This window comes from Convolutriloba macropyga, chromosome 1, assembly GCF_964194025.1.
Source record: "Convolutriloba macropyga chromosome 1, txConMacr16.3, whole genome shotgun sequence".
Classification (NCBI taxonomy): Eukaryota; Metazoa; Xenacoelomorpha; order Acoela; family Convolutidae; genus Convolutriloba; species Convolutriloba macropyga.
In genome coordinates, this window is record NC_134468.1 from 8,980,506 (window position 1) to 8,997,280 (window position 16,775).

The 16,775-nt window shown below is 33.4% G+C and overlaps 1 protein-coding gene across 1 annotated transcript; it reads left to right on the forward strand.

The window, feature by feature from the left end:
* The first annotated feature begins 2,054 nt into the window (after nt 1-2,054).
* On the forward strand, nt 2,055-16,206 carry LOC142345363 (uncharacterized). Its single transcript, XM_075397396.1, has 3 exons — nt 2,055-2,235; nt 12,490-12,669; nt 15,618-16,206. The coding sequence occupies exons 1-3, from the start codon at nt 2,158-2,160 to the stop codon at nt 15,723-15,725; spliced, it is 366 nt and encodes a 121-aa protein (XP_075253511.1). The 5' UTR covers nt 2,055-2,157; the 3' UTR covers nt 15,726-16,206.
* The last annotated feature ends 569 nt before the right edge of the window (nt 16,207-16,775 follow it).

The following is a 16,775-nucleotide window of genomic DNA, read 5'->3' on the forward strand; positions in this document are numbered from 1 at the left end:
ACGTGAAGTGAGGGTGCAATAACTTGCTCCGAGGTATTCCTAGGGTTTTACGTTTCTCTAAGAGCAAGTTTTGCCAATCTTTGTTGTTGAGCGAGCGTTAAATGTTTATTGTTTGCAGGCCGAATGCCTAAGTTGTAAGTCTCCTCTGAGCTCTAGTTTTTGAATTCATTTGATTTTTTGGTCATTTACCATATAAAGCCCGTGGGAAATAGTTGCTCGCTATGTATAACAACATACAGCGTGACCTAAGATGACAAAAGCCTTATTTTTCTTTTTTGCAAATTGAATTATAAATACCCTCAATGCCCTTCTTCATTTACATATCGGCTAAATAATTTGCTGCCATGAAAATTGATTGGACCCCTTTGCTTTTCGAAGAATGTTCCTAAATTTTTAAACCCTTCATAGCTTTGATTGCAGCTTCAATTTCTTAGATCAGCAATTTTTTCAAGCTAATTTAATTGCATTTCAATTATTTGATGCCAGTTGCTTGAGTTCATGAACTCAATTCTCTAGAGACTTCTTATATGTTGTTGATGCTGTTTTTCCTTCTGTTGATGCACAGAACATGTGTAGCTTCAAATCTTGTAACGTTTTATTGTTTTTTTGTGCAGTATAGACAGAATTATTATCTTGTGAGAACCTATGTTCTAAATACCTAATGAGAACATTTGCCTGATGTTTAATAGTTAACCTATAAGAAGTTGTAAGCTGGATGATTAATTTGTACAAACTTTGGAAGAAAAACGTGAAAAGCAATGCATTGCCTTGTAAGAACGCAAAAAATTCAAATTCTTACAAGATAGCCATTTGATTTCGAGCCGAGAAGTTTATTATCTTTCGAAAAAAAAAGTTTGAAGCACTGTTTTGAAGGGTTTTGAGTCAGCAGCGCATGGGATGCCACTAAAAATAAAAATCAGATATAAATTTTTCTTTTTTGTACAGGTGGAGACAAGAGGTGAGATTGCATGAAGAATAAATTCTATCATAACAAACTAACGTCTTATCTATTCTGGAAGATTCTGGTATTTATTCGAATTCTCTTATACCAGATTTTCCAGTTTTGCAAATCCTTCCTTGTATGGTGTTTTTTAAAATCGTTTCAGTAATATCTTCTCAAGATCTTACCAAAATGTTCCGTGATATGGTACACTATCAAGATAATCCAAATTTTGCATTTGATATCAAGATTTTGCATGACATGGAAAGATATTTCAAGTTTGTTTCACCGGGATTGTTTGAATTACTTTTATTGTAATATATTTTTATATTGCTACATCTTATGGTAATTATAAGTTTCTGAACGCGATGTCTTTTGTTTTGATAGTTCATTCACTATAACTTATTTTTGAAAACTCTAGTTTTTAACTATGTAGGGTTACAGCTATATTAGACTTCTTTTACGGTGGTCAATTAGGGATATTAAAGCGATACTATGAAAGGTGAAGGAAATCTCTACAATATCAATAATAACCCGAATAATTTTTAGTCTCTTTGTTGAAAATTGGTGTAATGGATAGCTACAGAATTCTAGTTTTTCTTGCCAACCATTTCTGTGAACTCGACGTTAAAGTATAGTCTAGAAAGAAAATTACCCCCGTGTTTTTGTGGAAAAATAGTCTTTGCTAATTTTCATCGTGCTCGTTCGGTTTTGAGACAATAAATAAAACTTCAAAACATCACAAATGAATAATTTGAAAATAAATGATTTATTAAGTTCATGGATCTGCGTTTTCATATCTTCATACATGCAACGTTCACAATCGAAATCAAGGCCTGCTTGTGTCGAGAATTTAATTACAGGATCAAATTACTGAAATCGACCTCTGCACTCTTACTTCTTATCAGTTTCATCAGCCAATCGACAATTTCAGTTCTCAGTTCAACGCCCCGTGGAACCCTTACGTCATTTATCATCTAAATCAACACTACGATGCTGTGAATTACATGTAGATATATTAGTTGGGCTTCAAGATATTCAAAGCAATTTTGACGTCGATTTTGAGGGGGCGTTTACGCATTAAAAGATAAAATTGCGACGATTATTGAATTGGACTTCATTTCAGTTTAGGTCTCGATTGAGGAGCGGTTTAGTTGAGAGAATTTTTGCTTTCTGTTAGTTTTATTTGTTGGTTTTTTGAAAACAATTCTTCCAAAATGTCAGATTTGCTGAAAAATAAAGAAGACATGACAGATGTTTACACGTACAAAGACTGTACAAAATACTACAATCAAGTAAGTCTATAATTAAAATGAAACTTGAAACGTGCTTGCTTTGCAATTCTAGATGTTGATTCTCTTGGCATAATTATTATATTATCAATGTCGTTTTAGTTAATTTTTCAAGAACATGATCAAATGCCCTATTTCTTGAAACTCGCGTTGTCTAACAAGTTCCGAAATAGCGTAAACTTTTCTTTTCTTACCAAGGTGTTTTATGCTGCATTGCTCTAAGGTGTTTTATGCTGGGTTGCTCTATGAGAAAAAAAACAAAGATTTTTTGCTCTAAGTTCAGAAAAATACAACGACGCTTCAGAAAAATAGCAAATCCTTTGTGAAAAGCATTTGTCTCATTATTATCTTATCGTTTTTGTTCCGAGAGCATAAAAATGGTGCTGTCTCGTTGCGTGGTGTCTCAATTCGTGGTGCTTAATAGCGCAATTTCATCACACAATTTTGTTTGAAATTAGCTACATACACTACAATGATGTAAACAAGAAAATAACAGAAAAAAGAAAGATTTTTTGTAATTTATTTTGTGATCGGCTAAATTGATGGCTTTCTGTTTTCTGAGTTTGTTGATGAGTTCCACTGGAATTTCACCACCGCTATCCAATTTTTTAACATAGTTTCAAATTTAAATTAACTACACTGAATATGCGCCGAGGTTTTCTTTTGAAAAATCAGCTCTTGGATGCTCTTAATTTGAGTCAATTGTACTGCATAATATTTAATACATTAGAACTTGCATGTTTTCAAAATTCAGCGTTTGGTGTCAGTGTTTATTAACTCATTTTTTTAACCCAAGGCGAGACCAAAGCGTCATCCTGCAAGATTTCCAGGAAAACCAGTGACGTCGTAAGAAAAAGAGAAAAAATCAGTTAAAACTAGATCCAAGTTTATTATAGTCTGCTATGGATTTGAGTAACAAAACAATAATCTGTTTTACAGTTCACTGAACAAAATAACGCATATTCACATCGTTTTTCGTTCTTCAGAAGTTCTCTTTTCAAATTGTTTTCAGTGCGTAATTCAAACATGCCTTAGAACAACTACTGATAATTTAAGATTAATTCAAAGCTACCTTAAAAATTTTACATATAGCTCAAATTTGCAAAAAGAAAATTACGAAAACTTTTTCCAACTCAAAAAGTGGAAGTTTGGCAATTGCTTTTAAAACAAACATTTTATCATTTACTGAAAAAGAAGAAGTTGAAACCTTTATGCTCCCTCGTTTTGAAATATTCTGAATGGTTCTGCCTTTCAAAAAGAAGTAAAAATGGTAATCAATTAACAAAACAAGGTTATGCTTTCGGGAAAATGAATTACTAATAAGGACCAACTAAGTACCGACCTCTATAACCTATGTTGTATTCTACACTTCTGTTTGTTTTACTATATTTTTTTTAAATAAAAATACAATGACTGGTAGTTTTGATCTTCAAAAACATTTGAGGCTTTCTACATTTTTCTCCCCATGTGACGATTGCTCTTGTACGTGGCACTGTTATCTGGTAGCCAAACATGAAATTTTTAATGATAATTTTTTGAAAAGTAAAAAGATATTGAAAATTTTCATTTTTTCGTATCCTTTTTTTCATAGTTTGATACTTATATATACAAAAAAGTTAAGGTTATGTATTCATATAGATAATTTTTTTATTTACGTTTATTGAAGGTCTGCGAGCCAAATTTTCCTATCACGCACAAAGCTTTCACCACAGTAGCGTTGTTGCTAAAATTCATTTCCATGTTGGTATATCACCTTCTTTTTAAAAACTTTTTCTCACCTGTCTAAGAAAATCAATAAAAATTAATTTTACTTGTTATTGTTCCGACCCCTCTTGAGGGGGGGGGAGGAACTATATGCTCAAATGGGTTTTTTTGTTCAGTCAATTTTGGCCGATCGATATATTCATCGTAGAGAGTTGAGACTGGTACCATTAGAAAGCTTGTTTACAGCTTGTTTACATTAGAAAGATTTTTTTGATTTTCGATTTTGACAGGGAGATATCGAGGTCTAAACTTTCGAGAAAATAGAGTGAATTCCGTTGGTTTCATTCATCTTTTTTCGGAATTTTTTACTAAAATTTCGTCAATTTTGATAAAATTAAATAAAATTTTTCAAGAAAATGTTGTTGGTTTTACGTTTAAAGACAAACTATATTGTCGGCTATTTTCATTGAATTTTTTTTGTCACAAATTCCGGCTAAATACTTCACAAAATTCAGACTTTTTCATCAAAAACAGCACGAAATAGGTTTCTTTAGTCCACTCTGATTAATTTTGCAGGAAGTGCACACCCAAAAACCACTAACACAATCTTTGTAGACTAAAAAGGGGGCTAATTCCACTTCAACTTGCGCTGAGAGTGCTCTGTAATTAAAAGTTGGCCGTTTTTTTGCTAACTTTATTCGTTGATTATCGAAAACGCAGCATTTTTTTTTTGATTTTTTAACTAACAAAATATCTATATCAATGATATTCCAAAAACAAAATATTCCAAATGGAAACTCAGCATTAGCAGGACTAGTTCTGTACCAATCTTGGACCGTTATAATCCAAAAATATTTCGGATTGTCGTCAGTCGGTTTTTTATTAAAAAAAAATTCGACCTTTTTTATATTAATTATATAACAGAACATTTCAAATCAAAGCTCACTAGTGATAGGCCCTATTGGCTTCCTAATTAGCTCGAAATTAATTTGTCTAGTTGATTGCTTGAAAGCTTATGGTCGTTTTGACTTTTAAAATATTTGATTGTTAAATAAAAAATGGCTTTTTGAACTTTTTCTCCACTTTTCTCTTAATTTGGTCAACTTGTAGCTTAGTTTCAGCAATCAAAGAGTGCTGCTTCTTTTTGTTGAGTTCAAATTGAACCTCTATTGTGGTTTTACGCCTTAAGTTATGTTGTTCTGGCTTTGATACTACTAGATTTCACAATTTTTTTAAAAAATTTTTAGGTATTTGCCCATTTTTCATGTTTTCTAATTTTATCAAATTGTCACGTTATTGTCAGTTCATATATCACATTTTTCGCGTTCGAAATAACGCACAATTGATAATATTTAAATCTTTAAAGATATTGAATGTGGTTCTTTACCGTACTTTCTCGAAGAATTTAATTGAGTTTCTAATTTTTGTCTCTAAGTGTCGTTTTCAATTTGTTTTTTTTTAGTCGTATTTAATTTCCTGTACAATGACCCGGTTTAATTGGCTTTTCCTGGAGGAGTAGATGAGCCGATGTTCTGATATAAGAAGATAGATAATGGCTTTCATGACTTTGAAAACAATTGTTTTCCAAAATGAAAAAAAAACATTTCAACTTGGCAATTTTGTTCCTTTTATTGTCTGTTTGTTACCTGGTCTCATTAATTAAAGGGTAAAGATGACATTAATTTTCTCAGAAGAAGATGTCAAAAGGGATTGGTGTCACAAAATCTAATGTTTTTAAAGAATTCGTTATGACTTTTCTGGCTTCCACACGGGTTTTTCACAAAAAAAAGTAAATTAATATTTAATTTTTGTCATATTTGACGTTCTTTTTGTAGACGTAAGACTTGTTCTGGATAATCGCAGGTCTCAAGGGCTTCCTTTGGAAGAAGAAACGAATCTTTTCAATTTTTTCATTTTGATTATTAATGGCTTTCATGTCTTTGGAAATAATTTTTTTTCGATATAAACAAGTATTACATAATCTTGCTTTTTTCTTTTTGGTGGAATTAATACCTAGTTTTATTAATGAGAGGTCACATAACACATTTCAAGTGAAGGGGTCAAAAAAGATTGATGTCGAAAAATCTATTGTTTTAATAGAATTTGTTATGACTTGACTGTCTTCCACACGGGTTTTTCACAAAAAAAAGTAAATGAATTTTTGATTTTTGTCACATTTGACGTTCTTTTTGTCGACGTAAGACATATTCTGGATAATTGAAGGTCACAAGGGTTTCGTTTGGAAGAATGGACGAACCTCTTCAAATTCTTCATTTTGTAATTAATGGCTTTTATGTCTTTGGAAATAAATTTTTTTCGAAAAAAAACATGTATTGCATAATTTTGCATTATTTCTTTTTTGTCTAGTTATTGCTTATTTTCATTAATGACCGGCCACATATCACATTATCGGTGTTCGACGAAGGTGCAATCGAACATATTTTGGGGGCCAAAGTAAGGCTTAACGGCTTTCAAAGCATTTTCTGGCAAGTTTTAATTGATTTTTAGTCTGTTGTCTATTTGTTGTTCTTTTTGTAACTGCATAAAAAATTGAATGCCAATAATTCTTAATTCTTTTCTACAGAAGCATTGGTAATTGTGAACCTATGGGGGTATTTTAGCTGATTCCTAATGGCTTTCATTACTTTGAAATTAATTGATTTTTTTTAAAAAAATTCAACGAATTTTCTAACTTAAAAGTTTTTGTTCATTTTTGTCCAATTCTTACCAAGCTTTATTATGAACTGGTGAATAACCATTTTTTTCTGGTGAATTACAAGTTATTTTGTTGATTTTCAGTTTTATCTGACGCTATTTTGACTTTGTTATTAAGTTTTGTTTTTTAAAACGGACAATTTTTTGATGTAATTAATGTTTGTTGTTGTTGTTTGATTTCGCCGTTCGTCTTCGCTCGCTTTCTTAATATCGGCATATCTCATCAATCTAATGAATCATTTTTTACTCTACTGAGTTAATTGCTTTGGAAGCTATCTTTTCTTTCATACACCAGTTTTTTTTTAAAAAATTTTTGAATTTTTTGTGTTTTTCCATCTGTTCGTCATTTGGTAGACAGTTATGCCAAAATTGTGGATGAGCGGGGTCGGAACCTTATGTGCAATTGCACATTACCGAGCCGCCTTGTTTGATTTGCGTGACACTTTTTGGTGAAACTAAAATACCCAACTAAAATTTTTTAGCCCGGGGAAAACGAAACTTGAACAGTTTAATTTCAACGGCGGGAATTTTTTTTCGCAATCAATGTGGTTGGAGTTTGGCTTCGTCTGAAGCGATGCAAAACACAACTTCGTTTGTTTCACTTTTTACAGAGATAAATCAAATAGGCAAAAACAACTTATAGTTGTATTTTTTAATAAGTTTATCATATTTTGAAATTTGAGATACAATTACATTGCCCTAATTTGTGAAATGCTCCCCTCGATCCCCCCTGCTGTTTTTCCTCCGTTGTTCCTGCTGTGGTTCTTCCCGTATAATATTGATTACCCACCTATAGCTGATATCGTTGCACATTTCTGATATGAAACTTTGATTTAATTACACTAAAGATGGACGATTTCAAAAACTTGCAAATATATTAGAGACAAGACAATTTTGCAAGTGAATTCATAATGGTGCCAAGTTGCTTAAGATTCCTGCATACTTTTCTATTCTCTTGAAAGAATCCTGTAATTTATTTTTGCGATTCATTTGCAAGACTCATGCAAATTTTTCAACTCACGTTGCAAGATTACATGCAACATGAATCAAAAAGCTTCCAAGATGAATCGAAAAGCTTGCAAAATCTTGCAAACTCTTTGATTCATATGCTCGAGAAAGGGGCCACCGGAAAGAGGATGCCAATTTTACAGCAGAATACTAGTCTCCCTTTTCTTTTGTCCGGGGAGGGGGGGGGGCGAATCTCCGTTACTATGCGATTGAACAACAAGTGCTTAGATATTTCAGCGTTTATTTTTTTAAAAGCGCTTCTGGTTTAAACATTTTTTTCATAAAATGTTATAACATCTGATCAGACCAAAATCATTTTCCAGACTGAAGTTTGCTCAACTGTCAGATCAGATCTCGTTATAATTTGCATTTGGTAATTCACTCGAGAGGTGATGTTACTCAGAACCTCCAAATGGGGAAGTATTTTAATGGATCTGGTTGAGATTATTTCCGAAAATTAAGTAAGCGATGCTCAGGCAGCCGCTAAAAAAACCATTTTTAATAAACCATTATATATCAAATAGGAAGTAACATAGCTGACAGATTGCCAGAAAATGACCACAATTGCTTCGTAGATCTGCAGTCTAAAAAAAAAACAGTAAAAAAAGACAGACGAAACATTGATGGCTGATATGTTATATTTTGATTAAAAATCTGTATAAGTATTTGCTGCCTCTACTAGCTGCTCCCAAATAACCTTCATTTAGAGTGGCACACACCCATTTGACTTAATCTCTTTGAATTAAAGTAAATAAAAGTCAATTTCGAAGTGAAGAAGTCATTTTTGAGAGTGAGGTAAGTCAAATGTGACCAAAAACTTAATCACGCGAATGAACAGAAAAACTCGCTCCACTAAGAGCGAAAAAAGACGTTACGCACGCACTTCAGTTGAAATTTCATGAACGATTGAACAAAAAGCAGATTTGAAGTGGCTGTGACGTCATATGTCGTAACAAAAATCGGCACGACGAAATAAAAAAAATAGCCAGAATAATTCCGGAAGCGACTCGAAGCGTCAAAACTTTACAAAAAAACGTAATTGCAGCTGAAGCCACTACTTTTTGTATTAAACTTTTAACTTATTACCTCCCCAGGTCTGATCTAAAAATTGGTGAAATTTTAACCACAGTTTCCAAGAGAAACAAAAAGCAGCAAAATTTTTTATTGAAAATGTTTGGTAACGTTAAAAAAGTCTGAAATAAATTGGATGGTCAAAAAATTGAGCGGCTGAAAAAACTGACAAGGCTATCAATTGTCCTCAAATAATTCATGATTCTAAACTCAAAAAAGATCGCGAAAGCAAACCGCAGATAATGGTCTTTGAAACCGAGTTAAATTTTTCAAAAAAGAATGCACAAATTTAAGAATCAGAAAACCGCTACAATAAGATTTCCACTCACTGCAATTAACACAAAAACAACACATAGGTCTTCCTTGTTGTATATATGCTCGCTCGACAATATGATTTCATATTTGTTCGAAGATTAAAATAATCATAGAAAAGACATAGGCAACTGAATAATATTCAAAGGCAAAAAGTCGTTTAAAAACAACACCAAGGGCGGAAGAAAATTGCAATAAACACGAATTAGTGCAAATTTTGGAAAAAGGCTTTCTAGCAAACTCTCAGTACTGCCTTGTGTTGAATGAAACCAATTGCAAACCAAAGAAATGACGAAAATCTAGGAAAAAGTTGAAATCAATCAATTTTCCAACAACCCAAAAAATAGCACTAAGGAAAAAAATGTAGGTGCCAAGACAAAACTGGAATGATACAAATTAGAAGGTGAACAATATGGACACAATAAAAGGAACACCGTAAAAAATCACTAATTCTTCATTTTTGAAAGTTAGTAATCAAATTAAAAAGTCAAGAAAAACGAGTATGTTTTACTGTTGTGCATTCGAGCCATTGAAAAGACAACGAGCCACCCGAGACCACTAAGCATCCTCCTGATGAGAACAAAAAAAATAAAAAGCAGAATTCAAGCATACGAAACGTTGGAACATTTTGCACAAAAATGGTCAAAAAACTTTTAAGACAGCAATTATGAAAATAATTTTAACTGAAATTCAGGAACTTAACGCCACAAAATGAGAGAATTCGTATTGATACGAAATTAAAGTCTCATGTTGCACAAAATACAAACAAAAAACTGACAAAAATTGGAAAAATTACTACCAAAATCGGATTAGCATATTTACAATTTTAAAAACCAAAAAAAATCGAGGTAGAAAGGGGCGCTTAGTAAATGGATTATCAAAGGGAAGTTGCCATATTGACCTATTTTGACAAAAAGACGGCTGAAAGAGCCAAAAATGAAGAAATCAATTGAAAAAAGCCAAAAAAATAACTAAAAAATCAAAAAATTTGTTCCAATTTTGAAAACGAAACGCATTTTCAGGTTCTGCAAAATATTGTGGTATAAATTTTCGAGGTTTAGATTTCAATATAGAAGCGAATAAAAATTATTTTTACAAAAAACCAATTTGCAAGCAAAAAAACTGGGCTACTTAGACGAAAAAAGGGCTAAAAAGGTTACCTATATGTGCCATTCAGTCAAAAACTATTTTTCAAAGTCGAAAAGTCATTCACCAGCGCAACGCATGATCAAAAAACTTCTCTCGCTCAGAAAAAATTGGTCCACACGGCAATTTTACTCACTTTCGCTTTTAGGTTAAAACATCGTCTGAACGAATAATACTTCCGGTAAAAAAAAAACCTTAAGAAAACCAATACTCCTCTTCGAGTCGTAAAAAACCAAGAGAAGGCCAATAATAGCCCCAGCTATCGCTGTGCGGCTATTAATCATTTCATAAACTCAATTAAAACAATTTTGATAAAAATCCGAATAGATACCCGCTTGATTTGCTGAATTTTCAAACTTTTTCATGCTTAAATTCGACGTGAAGGGGATATTTTTGTAATCCTTTTCAATGGAAGATTTTTTTGCAAAGGCTACCAGCGCTTCCTCTACAATGCTGAAACCAGACAAAAATTCTTGTACATCAATTTTGTTTGTCATTTGTTAGCTCATGTAATAATTTTTAAGTTTGGTTAATGATTCAATAAGATAAATTAAATAAAACAAATAGAAGATCCGTAGATATTCATACCCAAACTAAAGTACCATAGTACGACACTACTGTATCATGATATTTCAATACTTTAATTTTACTATCGTGATAATGTCACTTTCTCCCTGTTCAAGAAAACAATTCAGTAATAAATATTGCTAGCCTGAAAATTATTTAGGGATGCTGCTGCTAATGAGATGATAAAGGTGACAACGATTTAATGAGGTATTAACGCAGGTTAAGGTCCCAGACCGCATCAAATCTATACATGAAAGCACGAAAGTCTTAACATGAACGCTGGAAAGTCTGGTCATGAACTCACAAAAGTCTGGACATAAATGCATTATTTTTTGAGCCCTTTAAAAAATTAACATCTATCAGATGACTTATAGCATTTTTACTCCAGATCACTTACTCAAGTGATCGCCTTCAAAACTAAAAGTGATAAAGTGATAATTCAAAATAGATAGCAAAGTGTTGAATGCGAAACGAATTGCACTCAGTCTGTTGCGCTGTTTTTTAAACTTATACTTCTTGTGTCATAAAAAGCAGCTGAAGTTGAAAAAGAAAACAAATTCATACCTTCAAGCTCATAGTATATTATGTCTATTCAAAAGAAAATTCATTGCTTTTTGAAATTAGGCAATGTTTTTCAAAGCTAATTTCAAGTATATATATATATATATATATATATATATATATATATATATATATATATATATAAGTTACGCGTTATTGTAGTTTGTCTGACTGTGAACGCAACAAAGTCTGAACATGAACGCTCGAACGTCTGGTGAACGCACAAATGTCTGGTGAGCGCACGAAAGTCTGAACATGAACGAAGAAAAGGCTAGTGAACGAACGAATATCTGGAAAAGAACGCACGAAAGTCTGGACATAAAATCTATCCGTCTGGGACGTCCTGGAAATTGACACTTTCCGCCTCAGACGGTCTGGACATTCCAATGTCCGTCTGCCACCTCAGCCTGGCCCGGGTCGAGGAAAAACTGTGAAAAAATATTTAAGTTAAGCGGTGAATTGTTTTTTTTTTTCACTTCAAATTTTGTACATAGTGTTGCTGTGAAATACAGTGAAATTATGTAATTTCATCGCTAGAGTATGCGGTGAAATTACATATTTTAGCGCGTGAAATATGGTGACTTTTCGTAAGTTCATCGCTTTCTCTAGTGGCGAAATTACATAAATTCACCGCTTAAAAAGTTTCAAAAAGATGAATTATTGTTCGCGGGTAATATTTTCGTGCGGCTTTTAACAAATGTACCTTAACATTGTTGGACAAAAAAACAAATCGAAGCATTTTTTAAGCTGTGAATTCATATTATTTCACCGCATTCGCTGTTGATATCACAAAATTTTAACACTTTTTTCTGAGCGGTGAATTTATGTAACTTCACCGCTAAGTTTAGCGAAGAATTTATGTAATTTCACCGCATTCACCGCTCGTCTCAAATAATTTTTAGACTTTTTGTTCAAAAAAGGTGAATTTATGTATTTTCACCGCTAAATTCAGCGCTGAAATTAGGTAATTTGACCTCTACCAGGCGATAAAATTTTATTTTCACCGCATTCACCGTCTGATTTATGTGATTTCAGCGCATTCACGCTTATCTTACAAAATTTTCCGCTTTCATTGCTGCTTATCTTACATAATTTTACGTTGAATGACGGTGACACCTCGACCCGGGGGGAATACTTGGATACGTTGTTTATTGTTGTTGCTGTTTTTGTTAGTTGATGAAAGAGAAACACATGGTGGACAGATGCGAGGCTGCAGCCAAATATTCAGAAAAGTATCTCACTCCAATGTTCAAATCATGGGCAGCACAGATGGGCAAACAGCTGTTATTTGTGGACCTTCTCAGTTGCTATGGCAACGACACACTCGTACACACTAATGCATTCTACAAAGCGGTAATAGAAAATACAGATTTCAGTCAATGGATGTTCACGGAAACCTAAAGTGCCCTACATAGCAAATCCGATTATCAAAAAAATAATCAATGTTCACTTTATGGCGGGTGCACATGAGACATTGTCGTAAATTTCGTCTTTGAAATCCAGCTAAGGGTAACAAATTTTTGGGTGCCCTAGTCGAACTTACACGCATATCTTGTAAGATCTTGTAAGAATCTTGCAAGAGTCTTGTACCAAATTGTATAATCTTACAAGAGTCTTGCAAGATTCTTACAAGATCTTACAAGATAGGCGTTAAATGCAAGACTCTTACAAGATAGGCACGTAATCTTGTAAGAGTCTTACAAGATAGGCGATTTCTCTTGCAAGAATCTTACAAGATAGGCGTTTTCCCTTGTAAGATTCTTGCAAGATAGGTGTTTTCTCTTGCAAGAGTCTTACAAGATAGGCGTTTTTCCTACAAGAATCTTACAAGATAGGCGTTTTCTCTTGTAAGATTCTTGCAAGATAGTCGTTTTTAATCGCCGGGGACCTAAAAAACATGGTTTTAAAGAAAATATCAAACTTCTGTCGGAAAATTATCTCAAGTCTGTTTAAAAAAACTGACTTTGTTGAGATTTTTCCAGTATGTTCTGGGTGTGTTCCCCTCCTCCTTATCTCAACCGGGCTGGGGACCGGCTACGGCGGAGTTACAAACAAACAACTATAGGAGATTTTGAGCAGAGCATTCGGTAAAAAAAACCGGGCTCAAGCTCCATCAAATAATTGTTTCAGTGGTCTTCTCAAATATTAATAGCAACCATATTTGTTCACAGTTCTTAACACTCGGGTGCAGAACTAAAAAAATTCCATTGGAACCATAATTTTAACATAATTTTGCCTTTTAATTCACAGCTTTTAGTTAAACAATCAAAACAAAGTTTTTAAGTACGTTTTTATTCCGTTTCTCTTAGTTGCTTAATTTTTTCGATGTGTTCAGAAAACGCCTATCTTGTAAGATCTTGCAAGACATCTTGCAAGATAGCCAAGTTTCACAAGAAGGCTTACACACGCTTATCTTGTAAGATCTTACAAGATGTCTTACAAGATAAGCGTGCAGATGCAAGATCTTACAAGATAAGCGTGTGGTTGCAAGATCTTACAAGATAAGCGCTTTTTGCGAGATTCTTACAAGATCTTACAAGATAGGCGTGTAAGCTCGACTAGGGTGGTTAGTTTTCAAGCCAGTACGAGATAATGTTTTTTTTAAATGACATTAACAGTCTTTTTTATTTTTTTTTGGGGGGGGGGGGGGGGCAAAAGCTTGAGAACAATATTTTCGAACATTTATATTAAATTACATCATATAATGGTTCTGTTATGTGGTCGAGATTTTCTGTTCTAATACTTGCCTTCATATATACTCCCGCAAAATGATCTTTAAGCTTAAATGTTCTACAAGTTTGTCCCTGTGCGGTACTGTGTGGTTTATTGTCTTTGTTGAAATTAATTTGACAAATACAGCAGTTATTATTTTCTTAATTATTTGTTTGTTGATTATTGTTCCATAGATGTGTGTTGAAGTGCATTGCGTTGTTTCTATTGAGAGCACAATTATTAAGTCAGAATTGCGTTTCTATGGCTGAAACCGTATCCGTATTAAATTTTTCGGACGCAACTAAATTACTCGGAATGCTTTTAATGATTATCTCTTTCTGTATATTAATTTCAGACCTTTTTGCTATCTACCCGGGTTGACCACCATACACCAATTTCAGATACCACATCGGAGTCATATATAGAGTGTATGGCTTCTTAGATACCATATCCAAGACCATGCAAAAATTGAAAGTACTCTGAAACGAAAGGTTTTGACTGGCTATACAAAGCTCTAGAGGCACAATTGGTTTGGAGACGGCATTAAACTCCTTTTCAATGGTTTTTTTGATACCGTATCCAAGAACATAGACATATATGGCCCATCCAAGATAATAAAACTTTTTTGTGTAACCTCATTTTTTGACTCAAAGATGCTTTTCGCAACATCCTATGAGGGTTTCCGACGAAAAAATCGAGATCTAAAAATTACGGTGTCTTGGATACCATATCCATGACCATAGAGTTTTATGGTCCATACAAGATCCTGAAACGTTTTGGTGGAACTTCGTTTTTTGCCTCAAAAAACCTTTTAAAATATGTTAAGGAGATTACAGACGGAACACTAAAAAAGCTTCGGACATTTCAGCAAGAAAATTTTTTCGACTAGACAACATCATTTCTTCGTTCTGCTAAATGGTTTTGTTTAGGTTTTTTTATTTTGATGATAATACAATTTGTTGTATTTCGTGGTTTGACGAAAAAAACGCATTTTTGGAATTTTCTATTGTGTTCTTTGATATGATTGCAAAGAACTCCATAAATCAAGATCTGTTTTTTTCGTTATTGACCACTTTTTCGAAAAAAGTTTTAAACAAATTTAAGGTAGCATTGAACTGATTATTGTTTTTGTCGGTTTTTGGCGTAAAAGGTAATAGATTGAAAAGCCTTCATTTGGTTTCAGTGTTTGACATTTTTGCTGAATCTTAGAAACCATATCCAAGTTCATATATGGTGTCTTAGATAACATATCAAAGACCATAACGATTTCTTCGATACCATATCCAAGATCATACAATTCAACATTTGTGATTTGTGATAATGGATTGAAAAGCCTTCATTTTTTTGGTCAATGTTTAACATTTTTGATCAATCTTAGAAACAATATCCAAGATCTTATATGACGTCTTACGTTCCATATCTAAGACCATAATGGCTTCATGGATACCATATCCAAGACCATAAAATGTTCCATCGGTGGGAAAAACCATCGAAAACGTGTTGCTCTGAATCAGTTATTTGTTATTTTTTGTCATCTAATTCTATCTGGCCTTCAGCGTGCAAATGTTTTGAGAAAAGTGTATATTCAGGACTTTGAAAGAATGTGGTCTTCGGAAGAGACATGCTATCGCCTACACAAACCCAGACAGTTCCCTGTCAAGACCTTCGCGGCGGACAAAAGCGAGCCAGCATTGTAATACGGCAAAGATGCCGGAATATTTGACCAAGTCGCAGCTGTCGATTTCAACAAACCGACTCCCGAACAAGAGACTATTCTACGTGAAAAATGCCAAACTGCTAATATTCTAATTATGAACTCGTTAGCATACCTCAATGACGGGGTTTTCGAACAGCTCCTGGGATGGTTCGAGTCTGGCAAAGAACCGGGGATATTAATTCTGGCGTTTAATTATCCTTTTGATGGTGTGGATCGGATGCGAATTCAGAAATCTTACTTGTTAAAGAGGTTCGACTTCTTCAACTCATTGCCGCTTATCGACAGAGAAATGAGCGAAGCTGAAGTTAAAAAATTGGGGAACGAGTTTGGAGTGAGAGATCGACTGTTCTACGAAATTTGGTTCCTCACGCGTAAAAGAAAGTAAACAAAAACACAATTGAAAACCTTAAATCTGTTTAGATTTCTGCTTGCAAATAGTGGCACTCAAGAATAGTTTTGAAATCCCGATTCCTCATCTCGTTGATTAATTGAACGGGATTTGACTTTCCATAGGAAATAAAAAAGTAAAAGTTTTTATTTTATTTAGGCTGGTCAGTGATGTCAAAGTGGTCTAAACCGAGGGCTTCTGGTGCCTGTAAAACTTGTAAGATATAAGACAAGAGTCGATTTACTATGTCTGCGCACATCATAATTATACATTTTTCTAATTCTTTCAAATTATCTTTTCTGAAAATTAAATCGGAATACGAGCAAAAATGAAGCGGGCTAACAAATAGCAAGCAGGAAGCTTATATTTGGAATAGTTTACTTTAATTTATAGTTTAATTTAATTAAATTTTGGCTATGGAAAAAGTTGTTTTTACTTAATCGAGACTTTTATTTAAAGAAACTTCAGATTCCTAAAATGTCTCTAGATCGACTAATGGCGCTCATGAATTCTTAAATAATAATTTATTAACACATGCACATACATTTACGCACATATACACACATACACACGCACACCTACACACAAACACACGCACACACACACAGACACACACACACACACACACAAACATAAATATAT